At 50.0% G+C, this 15,475-nt stretch overlaps 1 protein-coding gene across 2 annotated transcripts; it reads right to left on the bottom strand.

The window, feature by feature from the left end:
- Positions 1-64: 64 nt before the first annotated feature.
- DNAJB13 (DnaJ heat shock protein family (Hsp40) member B13) lies at positions 65-15,200 on the bottom strand. 2 transcript variants are annotated; one of them, XM_033120752.1, is made up of 8 exons: positions 14,073-14,201; positions 10,566-10,669; positions 9,357-9,518; positions 6,955-7,112; positions 5,860-5,973; positions 4,673-4,786; positions 3,666-3,742; positions 65-3,023 (listed from the first exon to the last, which is right to left on the bottom strand). In XM_033120752.1, exons 1-8 carry the CDS (start codon positions 14,075-14,077, stop codon positions 2,870-2,872), a joined length of 888 nt encoding a protein of 295 aa, XP_032976643.1. In that variant the 5' UTR covers positions 14,078-14,201; the 3' UTR covers positions 65-2,869. The 2 variants fall into 2 exon arrangements, with proteins under 2 accessions (XP_032976643.1, XP_032976642.1); XM_033120751.1 differs by lacking the exon at positions 14,073-14,201 and adding an exon at positions 15,073-15,200 and having other exon boundaries at positions 2,705-3,023.
- Between the last annotated feature and the right edge of the window lie 275 nt (positions 15,201-15,475).

Genomic DNA, 15,475 nt, shown 5'->3' with positions numbered 1-15,475 from the left:
ACCTGACTTGGAAAGTGGGGTGCGACCCACCTTCATCTCCAGTGTCCAGTTTGGGCCCCTGGAGATCATCTAGTCCATTTCTGTTTCCAAACCAGGCCCGGGGCTGAGGTGGCAAGTGAAGGAGCAGCCCAGAGTCACAGTGATGGCTTTGTTCTCGCTGAGCCACTTGAGCTTTCACTTGCCCAGGGCCTGGTACTCCAATACCTGTCTTTCCAACCTCCCAGCCGCCCCCAGGCCTGTTTATCTGCAGAATGAGTTCCTGTCTGCCCTGCATCTCCTGAGCTTGGAAGATTTAGAAGAACTTGGGAATCTTAGGTGCTATGGGCTTATTTTATTCCATTTTGCAAATGGGAAACCTACCGCCCCAAAGCCCCAGACCTGGTGAGGGCAAGTCTGCCTGCCTCCCACCCTTAGGAGGTAGTGTTGCCGCCTGGAGGGCGGGCGGCAGGGCAGACATCCGGCCTTGGCCCGAGGGTACTTTCCACTTGGAGTCGCACCCTCTCCCAGGGCTAGAGATCCCCGGACGGTGGTAACCAGCCAAGGCTCAGGCGGCACAGCGCTGTCAGCCTCCCTGTCCCTCTTACCACCTGTCCTCAGAGGCAGGAAAGCAGGTGGGCAGGGCTACTTCTGTTTCAAGGGGTCAGGAACTCTGAGGTCCCAGACTCCCGAGGTGTCCAGTTCAGGGCTGGGACCTTAGAATTAAGCCATCCAGGATGTCCGCAACTTGATCTGGGACGCGAACTCTTCCTCCAGGGACCAGTTCTGGGGTCCTGCGGGAATCCTGTTGGGCAGCTATGGAGCCAGAGCCAGAGAACACGACCTCCCTCTCCCCACAGCCTAAAGCAGCTGACACTGCTACTGCTTCCTCACTGGTCAGAGCTGGAGGCTATGCCTCTCGGTGGTTGGGCAAGGAGTCAGGATATTAGACATGTTCCTGGAGAAGGAAAGGGCCCAGCTTCTGCCAAATTGAGCTGAGGTCTCAGTCCCCAAGGTGCCATGAGTCAAGCCAGGGTGAAGGTGGCAGGCAGCTCAGCCAGGCTGTTCTCTGCTGGGCTGCAGGGGGTCAGCGTAACTGGAGGACCCAGTCAATGCCCCTTAATTCCACATTAATCCTGTGAGGCAGGCTATTTACTATTTTGCACCAGAGGAAACGGGTGAAATTTGTCACCCATGGCGTGTCCCAGACACTGGGATGGACATGGGTCTAACCAGGCTCCGTGGTTCTGAGCATTATCGTGGGACAGTGAGTTGGGGAAGGTGATAGGAACCACTGGACACCATACCAGTAAACCTTCGTGACTGGTCCTTTGTCCTTAATGCCTATAAAATGTGCATGTGATAAGCCCGGCTTTCCTGGACTCAAGGTAGCACTGAAGATCGCTACTGTAATAGAGATTTCATAAAGGTCTTTAGAGTCTCACCACAAGGAAGAGGTTAGGAGCAGGTTCTCCTGCTGCCTATAGGAGACCGAGTGCTAGTTTCACAGTGCAGAACCCACACCCCCATCCAATTGCTGCTTGGAACAGCAGCCGCCACCATTGGTCTCCACCTAGGTCTTGCCTTGGGGCCCATCAGCTTCCTTCCTCATCCGGTTTGCACAGGCCTGCAAGAGGGGTTGTAATCTACAACTCAGGTTCAGAGGTGAAGGGATTTGCCTGAGGGCACAGCTCATAAGTAGCACACCTGAGGTATCTGACTCCAAAGCCATGCTTTTTAATGACTGCAGAGATGCCTCCTGGACCCCCGGTTCAGGTTGTACATCCCAGGCTGCTGCTGCTTTCTCCCTGATGGGTTAAAAATGACTGACGTGCTAGTGAGTCCCCACTGAAGAAAAACCGCTAATCTGGTGCTTTGGTGGAATCCAAGCAATGTGGATAATAACGGGCCTTTTCTGGCACCTCTGAAGTCAACAAAAGTGGCCACCTATTCTAAGCTTGGACCTATCCTAGCCCAAAGCCAGACTTTCTGAGGAGTCTGTTGGCACAGAAGAGCACACCACGCTTGACTGATGGAAGAAGGTGTGGTCCACACAGGCCCAACTGGGCCTGGAGGCTGGGACTCCCACAGGCCACCGGGGCAGCAATGCTATAACCTGAAATCAGTGAATTCACCAAGCACTCGCACACCAATGACCCAGTCCTCACACGCAGCCTGAGGGGCTAAACTGCATTCCTGACAAGATGGCTACATCCAAGGGATCAGCAGCAGGGTTGGGAGCAGAACCCGGTCTGCTTCCCAGGCCACACTGCCTAGGGGTGGTACAGGACCCTCTACACAGACGGAGTTGAGACTGGCAAGGTGAAAGCCATTCTCATCACTACGTCCTTTGTGCTACCTCTCAGCAGGGCGAGTCTGGGAAATGGCCTTCGAGGTTCTGATGACAGCTTTGCCACTGAGCCTTGTCTGTCCTGAGACAAGTGTTCTCTGTATTTCGGTTTTCCTGAGTATAATGTGGCCCCGTCACACTGTAGAGACTGCCCCTTCTAAAGATCACGTGTTATGAGAAATGGGCAGAGCTGGAGACCCGCAGGCTACACAACACCGCCCCATACTGTTAAGGTGGGAACACGGGCTCTGAAGCCTCAGGGACCTGGCCATGCCCTCAAAGTCGGGACAGGACGGACCCAGGTCCTTGGTTTCCCTGCTCCACAAGAGCTATATGGAGCTCCTCTCCCTTCCCACATGCTCCTAGGTGTAGCTGGAGGATAGGAAATAAATCTTTATTGTGTCAGTTTAGAAGTCCCAGGCCATCCCATCCTCCTGTCACGTCTGCGATGAGCTGGCTCCCCTGAACGCCCTGAGGCTGTGGCGGGAGGAACAGGCGAAGCCCAGCCAGCCTCCCCACCCGCTCCTGCCCCAGGCCCACCAGTTAAGTCAGCAGTGCCTGGCGCAGCAGCTGCTTCTTCTGGGGGGTGAGGCGGGTGGGGAACTGGATGTCAAAGAAGATGAAGAGGTCCCCCTTCTTGGTGGGGTCCTCAGGCAACGGCATCCCCTCACTTGGAACCTTCTTGAAGTACTTGGGACTGAGATGGGAGGAAGAAAGAAGGGAGCTTAGAGAGCAGCACCTCAACAGCTCCCAGGCCACCCCTGCTTACGTCACCCCAGGCACACAGCAGTTGCCACAGCTTCCACTATGGGACGGCTTTTTTCAGCCAGAACTGGATGGGAGGAGAGAGGAGGCTGGTTTGTTCCAGACAGCTTGCTCCCTGAAATCCTTTTTACACGAGTCTGGTGGAAGACTCCAGAAACCTCCTTTTAGGTATGGGAAACAGGGCAAGGAAGGAAGGAAAGCGAGCAGCCCTTGGGTGGAAGGTGGGGAGTGCTGGGCTGCTGAGCAAAGCTTCCCATGTATTGGGCTTTTTTGGAAAAGGGCTTAGTGGAACAAACTCCGAACTCTAATGAGAGGTTTTGGAGGATGGGAGAGGAAGGCAACAAGAATTGCCCAGCACTGGGGGCCTCTAGCCTCTATAGTGGCTTCATGCGAGTTATAGAATTGAACTCCATTTGCCAGGTGAATGCAGCCCACAGCTCAGGCAGAGTCGGGGCTGCGTTTCACTTGTGCTGGGTGCAACCTGAACGACTGTACTAGGCCAGCCTGACTGCTACTACCCTCTAAGGCCCAGACCAGCCGTTCTGCCTATTGGTACCCAAGCAGAGGGACTCACTGGATGATGTCATTGATGGGGATGTTGAGCAGACGATCATCCAGGGTCCTCACCTCCACGGTGCAGCAGGTCAGAGCCTAGGAGGCATTAAGGCCGAAAGTGGGAGTGGGGAAGGTCCCTGTGGCCGTTCTGTTTAGGAGGTACCTTATGGTCCTCTTCAGTGCTCAGCCTGGGCTGGGCCTCAAGGAGACAAGGATGTTCACGGACTAACAGGTGAGTGAGCCACGCACTTACCTGCCCTCAAGGAGTTCAGTCTGGGAGGAAGGACTGATGGTGATATGTGTTATGATAGAGGGAAGTAAAGGGGTGGGCAGGCACCCAGGAAAGGGCTCAGACCCTCCTGGGTGGGGCGGGGGGGCTGCACAGTGCTGGCAGCAGTGGATGAGGCCTGACAGGGCGGGCAGGAGCTTGCCCGTTAGACAAAGCAGGTAGACAGCGCTCTCGGCAGAGGGTCTAGTGTAAATGAGAACAAAGGGGTGAAAATGCACCCGGTGGACAGGAGCTCACGTGGCACAGCAGCTGGAGGGCAGGGGATGACATCAGCAGGGGCCAGATGGCGGGGAGCCTGGAAGACGTTTAGCTGGGAGTGTGGCCTGGGCAGATGCGTGTATAGAAAGCCCTGTGGGCGAGAACTTGGAGATGAGCAGGGAGGCAGGAGAGCCTCCCAGGACCGCTGTACAGACCCAGACGGCGGGGATGAACAGAGGGGGACCAAGTGGAGAGAGACTGACAGGATTTAGTGACTGGCCATAGGTGGGGTGGGGGAAGAGAATCAAAGTCTAGGCCGGCGCTAGTTTTTTGCTTGAATTGTGAGCATGAGCATGTGGAGGGGCCCCTCACGCTCAGGCATGAAGACAGACACAAAGTGCGTGGCATTCCTCACGTCCTGAAGACCCGCACCTTCACTGGGGCAAGTGGACAGTGAGGTCCTGTTTGCCTTGGGGCCTCCCACGGGCAGGGGGGTCTCTGATCTGCCCACTCCCTGCTCTTCCACTTTGGCCACTCACCTTGCCCAAGGGGATGGATTTCACAAAAAAGAGGTTGTCGTTCTCCCTGCGGAAGTGAGGGTGTAGCTTCTCCTTTACGATGAAGATGATGTCAGCTGGGATGATGTTGGGGCCCTGTGCAGAGGAGACCAAGGGGTGACAAGGACTAATTGGCTGTGTGACCTTGGTCAAGTTCCTGCCTCCACTGGTCTCTATGTCTTCATCTGAACAATGAGGAGATCACACCAGGTTTTCTGGAAGGGCCTTTTCAGTCTGTCTCCATAGCCTCTCCTCTGAGAGGACTACACAGATGATTCCGGGGCCCCCCAACCCACTCCTCTACTGAGGATGCCCAAATGGATGGCCTCAGCTGGAAGGGGGCTGAGGCTTTCTTAGATGGTGGGTAGCACACTGAGCCGGTGTTCTACAAAATCTCTGTCCTGCCAAGCTTCATTAAGTCACCACAAATCTGCTGAGGTCTGTCCTGGGTCCTGGGGACACAGGAATCAGACTGGCCCCCACCTCCAAGGGGCTCCCAGTCAAGAGGTAAATAGACATGCAGTGAATCCTCAGCAGCCTCAAGACTGGCAAAGGGAACCCAGAGGCAGAGAGAGGCGCGGACCCAGGTGGGAAGATCAGGGAAACCTCCCAGAGCGCCACACTGCAGCTGGGTCTTGAAGAGGTTTTTGGGAAGTAAATGTTGTGTAAGTGAGAAAGCAGCCAAGAAATATTGGCAGAGAAATTAATCTCTCTTGGCTCCAAACACACCATCACTGCTTTGGACAATAATTTTATATTTTTGTTTAAATAAGTATTTAAAATTGTTAATAAGTAGTTTCTGAATAGCTCCTATAGTTGGACCTTATTCAGAGAAACACTGAAGAAAATCAAGCACTAGAGTTAGGACTGGGTTCCCCTTTCAGCTATTGTGGGCTTGCCTTAGGCAAGGCCCTTCCCTCTCTGGGCCTCAGTTTCCCACTCTGTAAAATGGTGAGAAGCCCTGGGCTCCCCACTCACAGAGGCATTGTGAGGCTCTGTCCCTTGGAAGGAACATTAGGGATCATCTTACCTACTACAGACTGGTCTCCCTGCCAGACCAGGGCTCACAGGGGCAGGAAAAAGCACTCCCTCCTTCCCCCTCAGTCTTCTCACCACCTGAGCCCAGGTAACTGACCGTAGGACTGACCTTCAGCTTCCATTCTTCTCACCTGGTCCCCTTCCTTCTCAAAGGTGATCCGTGTGCCCTTCCTCCAACCAGGCTTCACATCAATTGTGAGGATCTTGTCCTTGATGGTAGAAGAGTAACCATCCTCGTTCATCACCTGTAGTGGGATGGCAGGAGGTGGGGGAGGCTTGCTCAGGATTTCCCAGCATGAAAGAGGCACTAAGGGATCTCTCCTCAGGCTCAGTCCTCTAGCAATGGAGAGAACCTTCCCTGAGTCATCCCCACTCCTACCCCATTCGGCCAGAACCAAGAACGTAAGGATTCCAGGATGGCCAGGTGTGTCGTGAGGCTAGGGCCTGAGCTGCTAAGCAGACATCAGTGTTGATCAAGCCCACAACTCCAGCCCTAGAAATCACGTGGCCCTGGCTACTAACAGATGCACAGTGAACACATACTTGGTTCCTCTGTCCCACCCCAGAAGCTCAGGTCCTGAGCCTCTGGCTGGTCTCAATACAGAAGGGAGAAAGACATGGAGGTCAACCCATCTGAGCCTCACCTGAAGCACTCCCCTATTATGTCATCCATTCATTCCCCAATCACATGCCCAGATGGGTGCCATCTGTGGAAAGCATGGCCACAGTTGGCATCTCTGCTGGGCAAAGCTTTGGGGAGCCCTGTTCATGTGCTAGCGCAGCGTTGGGCCATGGGACCGAGGGTCTTCCTCAAGCAGTCCCCTCAGAGACTGTCTCCCAGCTGCTCCTCCATTGCCACGCTGCTCCTTCTGACTCATGGGGCATACACTTGATGAAATCCTGGGGGTATGGTCTGGGAATGCCCAGAGGGCAGAATTCACAGGAGAATTAGGGATGTGCCTAACTGAGAAGAAGAGAAAGACCCTGTCCCAGTTAGAAATGTTGCAGAGGAAATTCCTACATTAGGAAAGAACCAGGCTAATATCCCCAATTGCCACTTCCAAACTTCAGATTCTAAAATTCTGCAATCCTAGGTGTCCGAATCTAAGATGGCATGATGCCATCAGAGATCATACCTGAGGTCTCCTGTTAAAGTCAGGGAGGGTGACTGACGGGGTGGGAGGGGATAGGTGGTGGCTCCCAGGACGAGCAAGCCAAGTACTTACCCTGCGGGAGATTTTGATTTTCTTGGTGCAGCCAAAAAATAAGTCCTCCAGGGACAGGTAGAGGTCTCGTTCAATTGGGGGGTCCTGTTTCCTGACCCCTCGGCCCCGGAGCCCCCCAAAGTTCAAATCCACCTCATTTCCTTTTGCATCAAAAAACTCTGCAGGAGGTTGAGAGAGGAGAGGATTAAGAGAAATTGTGTCTAGAGACTTGGATTGATAGACACTCCCCACCCCACCCCTGCACCTTCAGTCTCCAAGCATACCATGTTTCCCCAAAAATAAGACCAGGTCTTATACTAATTTTTGCTCCAAAAGACGCATTAGGGTGTATTTTCAGGGGATGTCTTATTTTTTCATGTACAACAATCGTCACTTATTCAAATACAGTCATGTCATCTTCTTCTGGAACATCGTTATACTGTACTAAATGCGTCCCTCTGGCTGCCTCCGGAGAGGAGTGCCCTCTTGTGGCAGCACCTGGTAGTGCCCAAATTGACTCAAGCTGTTCATTTTTGGAGCTGAGGGTGGTAGCAAGCCAGTCCTCCCTACCCTTCTCCAGGCTCCACTCCCCCTCACTGTCCAGACCAGCCCAAGACCACCAGAGACCCCAGACTCAAGTTTCTGTAAAGTCAGCAGCTGAGATGAGGGAGGGGCAGGGTTGGTCGTTAACAAATTTGAGAGGTCACCAGCATATCCCCAACTCCTTTTTCCTCAACGTCTTTTGCCCCTGCTCAGCTCTACACTCATAAGCCCACCTGCTGCCTTGCGCTTCCATCCTAGTGCAGAGAACCCCTGTCCCTCGATGTGCTGTGAAATCCTTTGTGCTTCAGTTTCTCCTTTTGTGAGATGGAATAACCTGCCTTCCACCATTAGGATTAGCTAACATGGTGATGCAAAAGAAGAGCTAAAGCTTGCTGAGAGTTTACTGTGTGTCAGGTGCTGTTTTCAGCTCATTATATTATTACCTCATTGGCTCAGAGGCCGAATATAACAGTCCCTCTTCAGCTAGTCAATAGTAAAGGTGGAATCTGAACCCAGGACGATTTGACTATAGAATCTGTGCGCTTAACTACTACACTGTATTGCTACTAGATATGAAGCCCTTTGTAAAATGTAGAATCAGGAGTCATTATCATAATAAGATTTTCTATACTTTGCCTCTCATGGTTAGTGCCATGGAATGAACTTCACAGGCTAGATGGTGCAATGACCTTAAGCTGAGGAGGGCAAGGTGGCATCATGCTCTGTCCCCGAAGATGTGATGGGTAATTGAGAGACCTCAATTGTAGTGTAGCTCCTGGGCACTGCCTAAGGGATCCCCAAGCCCTGAACTTGGCCTTCTCTAATGAGCAATGCCCCTGTATCCTCTGATTTGGCTCCTCTGAGCTGCCTCTTTTCCATGCACCCGTCCCTGGGAGGGACAAGTCCACTCTATGGCATTTTACTGACTGCAAAGTCCTTTTCATAAACATTATCTCATTTGATAATCAGCTGTGAGCAATGGAGTATTACAGCCGTTTAACAGTGAGGAAGCTGAGGTTTTAGAGACGTGAAGAGATTTGCCCAGGGTCACACAGCTCACAAATGGCAGTGCATGGATTTGAAGCAGACCCTCTGAATCCAAGTCTCTTGCTTTCCCCAGTCTCACAGGGAGTTTCTAAGCTCAGCTTCCTCAGGCAGACAGGTGAAGGCAATGCACAGTGGGAGGGGTCTCCAGGGTAGAGGGGCAGTGGGCTATAGCCCACTTATCATAGTATCATGGAAAAGAGGAAGAACTTTTGAGATGTAGAAAGGCTGTAATATAGCCAGGAAGAAGGGGCTGGGGGAGCCAGGCAGTGAAAATCTAGCCTCTGTTGAGTTGCAAAACTGGAGCCAGGAAGACAGGTCTAAAAGGCTAATTGTCCTTACAAGATGATTCTGAGCCTCAGAAATTAACTCTTTGTCAGTCTTTCCGGGACCTGGGATCGTCCACCCATCCATGGGTGTACTCATCTGACTAACACACACCTGTACAATGAAATCTTATGCAGCTATTAGAATTAATAAAGTAGATCTATATATAAAATAATATATAATAAGTGAAAAAAAATCAGCATGTACAATATGGTCCCATTTCCTTAATGAAATGAAAGGCTTATGTAAAAATAAATATATGCTCATAAATGTATAGACTATTTCTGGAATAATACATAAAATGCTAACAGTGAGTGGCTTCTTCTGGAGAAGGAATGGAAGGCTGGAATTTATTTCTTTAATAAATTATTATTTTTATCATGTTATATATATATATATAATATATATGATATATATATATATACATATGAAAAAAAACACTCAAAGAAAAGCATCTTTACAGCTACATCCTTTCCCAGTAAGGAAAGGGGGTAGGTAAGACCTCTTACCTTCAAAGGGGTTGTCTCCTCCAAAGAATTCATGGAAAACCTTTTCAGGGTTGCCGTGAAAGACATAACCAGTTGTCCACGGGGTCTGGGATCCAAACTCCAGAGGAATCCCGCCCTTCAGACCCTCCTCTCCAAACTTGTCATAGATGGCTCTCTTCACAGCTGTGAATATACATCACCTTGAGGAGGGGTTGAACCTTGAGAGGTAAGACAGCTGGAAGGCTGGGAAGAAGGATATGGGGAAGAGCATGGGGCAAAAACAGCCTTATTTCTAAAGTGTGTGCTGCCTGGCAGTCTTTGGAAGGAGACCCTAGAAGTTAAGGATTTAATTGTGGGTGGATGCAGCTATGGCCCCATAGCCCAGAGGAGAGATGGGGAAGACTGAGCCTTGCTCGGGGAGGGGTGGGGATTGGAGCAGGAACAGAGAGGCTAAGGGTCAGGCTCTCCTGGGATTTAGCTGCACCCAGTCACCATAGCTGCTGTCTTATCTGGGGTAGATAGAATCCTAGAACCTTGAAATTGTAGAATCTAAGAATTCTAGAGCTTCCAAATTCTAGAGCTTTTAAATCCTAGAGTCTAAAGTCCTGAAAACTCGGGGATGGAAAAACCTTAGTGATCTGACCTTCTCCTGCACGGTGTTCCTGATTTACAGTCTCTAGAACAAGCCCGTAGGGAAACCCACATGGGCACTGCCCCAGGCAGGGGTGGAGAATCACTTTTCCCACTTTTCTGGTTTCCACAGGAGACAGATTTCCTAATTACTGGCCTCTCTCTGCCCCCTTATATGCATGCTGTCCTCGGGGAAATTGAAATTTAACTACTTGGTAAATCTGGCAAGAATAATCTGGGTCTCAGCTTAGCCTTCTTCCCTTGGCAGAAAACACTGAGCTCTTTCCATCCCTGCAGGGGACGGGTGGGGCATAGGGGGTGTGGGGAGACCTGCCCCATGTCCTGCCTTCACAAGAGTGGGTGAGCTCATCGGCCTGATCCACGCTTTCCATGCCATGTCTTCTACCTTAGCTTGTGTCTACTGAGAAAGGCAGTTCTCCATTCCCTTTTCTTTCTCAGTTTGTTTCGATTCTGCTTATGCTATGTTGGGGCCCTCAGAAAGCCCAATACTCAGAGACTTAAGGAATGGTCTTAATGGAGAAATCTGCACAGAGGAGCTGTCCTGGCATCACTCCTCCAGGCTCAGCCCCCATCACTCACGGTCGCTGAGAACGTCATAGGCCTCGGCTACTTGCTTGAATATCTCTGCTGAGGATGGCTCGGAGGACTTCAATGGGTGGTTCTTAAGAGCAAGTTTCCGGTACCTAGAGGAGGGAGGGTTAACGTAACACAAGTCATAGCAGCTGTCGTGTTCCTGAGTGCAGACCATGCTTCAGAGCTGGCTCTGCTGTCTATTGCCTGGTGGCCTCTCAGAGCTTTGATGTTCCCAGTGATAAATCAGGTGGCCAGCGTGCACATTCCCTTGAAGAGAACCCAGCGTAGGGAGCATAGTTGGCTGACAGCCCCAGCAGCTCTCTACCTGGGCATGTGTGCTGAGGCTACACCTCCCCGGCACCACCCAGCTGTTCCCAGCCAATGCCTATTGGTGCTGGCCCAAGCCTGCAGGACCCAGGACTCCTCCAACTCGCAACCTCTGCTTGAGAACGAACTCCCCATGGGCCTGGCTGAGATATTCTCCAGACCACTCTGCAGCCCTCCCTTGGTGTCTCCTCTCCAATGTCCCATGGGCCCCACAGACTCAATCAGCCCAAACGTAAACACATTTTCATTTCTTAATTTCTTTCCCATTTGTCCAGGCACTGCAGCCAGAAAGCTGAGTATTTAATTGACTCAAGTTCTCCTTCGTCCCTTCCATCCCCTCCCATCATCACCAAGGCATATCAGTTTTTCCTTCTAACTAAAGTTCCTGCCTCTTCATCCCTACATCTATTGTAGAATCAGTTCTTCCTGTTTCCAGTTTCCCTTCTCCAGTCCATTTTGTGTGCTGCTGCTGGATTGATCTTTCTTGTTAAATTCTTTTTTGTTGCTTCTAAAATGCTTCCTGACCAAGTCATTCTCCTGCCTAAGTCCTTCAGCATAAAATCCAAATGTCTCTAAGATTCAAGCCCCTGCTTCTCTCTCTGGTCTCCTCACTCAGAGCTCTTTTCCCTTAACCTCTCCTGCCCAAATGCCCCACACTGTATTGCCTTTTACATTCTACTGCTTTACCTATAACACTCACCCCTCTTCAGCCCCTCCCATCTCCTCCTGGCAAATTTTTATTCATCCTTCAAAATTCAGCTCAAGGGTCAACTCCTTCAGGACGCCTTCCCTGACTGCAGCCTCCATTGTAGATTAGACTCCCCTTCTCCTTTCCCAGGGCCTTTGATCCCAGCATTTAGCACGCAGTGCTCCACTTGTTTAGGGACTGGTCTGTCTCTCTCACTAGCCTGTGAGAGCCTTGAGTTGTCCAGTTCTCTGTGTCCCCAGTGCCTAGCACTGAGCAGCAGTAAGTAAATGAATGATGGGAACTAACTGTCTCACAAGGAAGCCCCTCTCACTGTAGGACCACTCTAACTTTTAGACAACACTTCCTCTTACTGAGCTGGGTCTGCTGTCCTGTGACTCTACCTCCATCCATGAGGGTCCTGACTTGGCCCTTACGGAGAGAATCTGCTCTGTCTACCTTGAGAGGCTTGAAGTCAGTTATCACAACCTCACTTTACTTTCAGTCTGTGTATGTCTTTTAATCTGAAGTGAGTTTCTTGTAGGCAGCATATGTAAGGGTTTTGTTTTCTGATCCTTCTGCCCTCCTATGTGGTTTGAGTGGAGTATTTAACCCATTTACATTGAAAGAAATTGTTGATAGATGTGTAGCTATTGCCATTGTATTATTTATAAATAAATAATAAATTTATGTAATAAATAAATTTAATTTCGATTTTTTTTTTCCATCTTAAATAAGTCCCTCTAACACTCCTTGTGATACTGGTTTGGTAACGATTAACTCCTTTAGCTTTTTCTTGTCTGGGAAGCTTTTTATCTGTCCTTCAATTTTAAATGATAACCTTGCTGGGTAATCTTGGTTTAAAGGCTCTAATGTATCTGAAGCCAACCTCCAAGTATGTTGGTTCTAGACCCTCTTGCAAGGGGCTCAGGTGCAGGCCCAAGTCACCTGCTGCCTGTGACCAGTGGGGGAACACCTGGTAAGAGCTATAAAGTGATCTGTTGTTGTTTGCCGCCCATGCTAACCCTGGAGGCACGTAGAAGAGGCCACACTGCAAACCAAGGGTGTCTACTACCAGTACCGGGCCTGGGGTAGCTCTGCAAAATGCCAGGACACCCTGAGCCCTGCTGCCACCTGCCAGCTCCCTTAAGGTTCAGCCACTGATAAAGCCTTGCACGGTATGCAAGTTGGGTGAGGCAGTCTCAGGGAGACCCTAGAGTGGGAAGAGTTATGGTTTCCAGGTTAATGTAAATCTGGTTTGGTGCCAGTGCTGAGCCTGAAGCTACTCAACAATAGTCTCACAGCACACCAAGGCCAGTCACCACCCGCCTGAGGTCTGTCAGACTTGGATAGTTTTCCAAGAAAGAGTGCATGTAGACAGGGCTGGCTGCTTTTAGAGAAAGCAACACTCTGGCACTGAGGGTGTTGGGTGGGGTGGGGTCCCAGTGAGTCAGCAGGGCGGAGCTTCGGAGCTCACCAGACCAATCAGATTTAGATTTGGTCGTAAGCGTAGGGGGAGGGCTCAACATAGGAAAGATGGCGCCAGCCAGCGGGCTGCGTGGGAGAAGGACCTCTCACAGAGAAAATGCTGACAGTCCTCTAACTCTTGTCCTGAAGCCACACAACTCAGTCTGACACCCCCATATGTCTCCGACACCCCCCGAGTTACCATCACTCCACTGGAGCCCAAGGTGAGTGCCTGGGAGTGAGAGTCTGTGCGTGGGCCCCTTAAGAGGACATCTAGGCTTCCTGCCACCTTCCATCCCACACAGCTGTCAGACTCCCCACTGTTTTTTTTCAACAGGCAAATGTTGTGGGGGCTCCTCTTTCCAGGACCAGTATTTTGGCCTGGGGAGGCCCGTATGAGACTGGGGTCCCTTGCTCCTCTGGGGTCCTCTGTGGCCAAGATATCCCTCCCAGTTCTCAACTGCCACGTGGAGGTTTGGAGTTAGCCAGTTCCGCGTCTCCACCCCTCCTACCAGTTTTGGAGTGGTTTCTTCTTTATATCCTTAGATATAAAACATCTGTTCAGCCAGACTACAATGGTTCTCCAGGTTGATTGTTCTATAATTTAGTTGTAATTTTAATTTGTTAACAGAAGGAAGCAAGTTCAGTGTTTTATCTACTCTGCCACTTGGATCTCCCTCCAGAATTTTTATATAATGTCCTTTGCTTTAGTACCACTGTAGTACCCAGTAACACCGACAGAATCACTGGCTCTGAGCTCCAGCGCTGGGGCAGCAGCTGGAGAGGTGGCAGGGACATACGGTGGGGAACTGAGTTGTCTGGCTTTGGGATGGGGGGGCAGCTTTCTCCCTGGGCTTATCTTTCTGCATTCCAACTGCTCTCCCTCTTTGCGACTTTTCTCTAGATGGGTCCCACCGGCCAATGAGATGATCTGAACTGTAGGTAACATCACACACTCTCCTAAATTGTTCTCTAATTGTTTCATGAGTTCATGACTTGTTTCTCCAAAGATGCTGTAGACTCTCTCCACTTACCCCATTTAGATCCCCTGCAGGAGCTGGCCCATGGTAGGCAACCATAGAAGGCATGGTGTCTGATTACTGGCTCTGGTGTTTACTAGGCAAGTGACCTTGGCACCTTCCTCTCAGGGTTGTTGTGAGGATTAAATGAAATAATTGTAAAAGGTTCTCAGAACAGCATCTGCGCAATTCAATAAACTATTATCACTACCTAACCTTAACTGATTGAATTAACCTACATTCCTCCCTTTTTCTTTACCCTCCAATGATCCAATTAATGGCCAAGTCCATTCTTTCCCCTCTCGCCAGCCCTACTTCATGAGTTTTCTTTTGCCTTGATTAGCAGGACAACCTCTGAAGGGGTCTCTCTTCCTTCCAATAGAAACTTTCACAGCACCCTGTACTTCCCCTTTTGTAACACTCATCACACTTGTGACTTATTCAACACCTGTATTCACCAACAACATTAAGTTGCATCTCTAAGTCATGATTATATCTCCAGCTGCTATAACTGCACCTAACCCATATGGTAGTTGTTCAATAAATATTCATCAAAAAAAAAATTTTTTTTTTTCAGAAAAATGTGCTAACTCTTGTCCTGGACTTTCTTAGAAATGGACCACAAAGTTCCTAAGACTTGACACAGTTTATTCAATGCCAAAACTCAACGTGATGGCAAAAAAAAAAAAAAAAAAAGAAAATTGTAACACATCCATCTGGCTAGATCACTCTTCTATTTGCAACCCGTAGGTTCTCCATAATACTCAGAATAAGTTCAAATGTCTTCTTTGTCCCCATTTCATTGCTAGGGCACCCAGGAGAGGAGATAGGGTAAAGGATGACAGATTGGGAACGCTGACCCAGCTCAAAGCCAAGATGTAGGTGTGCAAGAAGCAAGAGAATGAAAAAGGTTTACCTTGCCTGCCCTAAACTGTGCAGGAAAGCTCAGTTTGGAAGAGATGAGGGTGGGACCTACCCCGCACACCCCTAAAGCCTTGCTTTTGCCCCAACTTACGCCTTCTTGATCTGAGCATCCTCTGAATTACGAGTGATCTGGAGTATAGAGTAATAATCCTGACCCATGGCTGGCTGGCAGTAGAGCTGTTAGTCTGCATTCCTTGGTTGCTCCGGACAACTGCACAGGGGCACTCTGGGAGTTGTAGTCCTACTTGCCTAACCAAACCACTTTCTCAGCTGGGCCTTATAGAAGAGTGAATGAAAGGATTGGGAGAACTGGGGCTGATTCTGTGGCCCTAATAAAGGTCACTCAAATCAAAAACCAGAAAGTTTTTTTAGGACAGTAGCAATTAGTGTTAATTAAAAGTTTTCAGAACAAATGCATTTCGCTGTTTAAAAAATATCTATTTTAGAAAAGTTTTAGATTTTCGGACAAGTTGTGAAAATAGTACGGAGTTCCC

The sequence above is a fragment of the Rhinolophus ferrumequinum genome, chromosome 11, assembly GCF_004115265.2.
Source record: "Rhinolophus ferrumequinum isolate MPI-CBG mRhiFer1 chromosome 11, mRhiFer1_v1.p, whole genome shotgun sequence".
Lineage (NCBI taxonomy): Eukaryota > Metazoa > Chordata > Mammalia > Chiroptera > Rhinolophidae > Rhinolophus > Rhinolophus ferrumequinum.
Note: the sequence above shows the minus strand (reverse complement) of the source record. Positions and strands in the feature narration are given on the sequence as shown.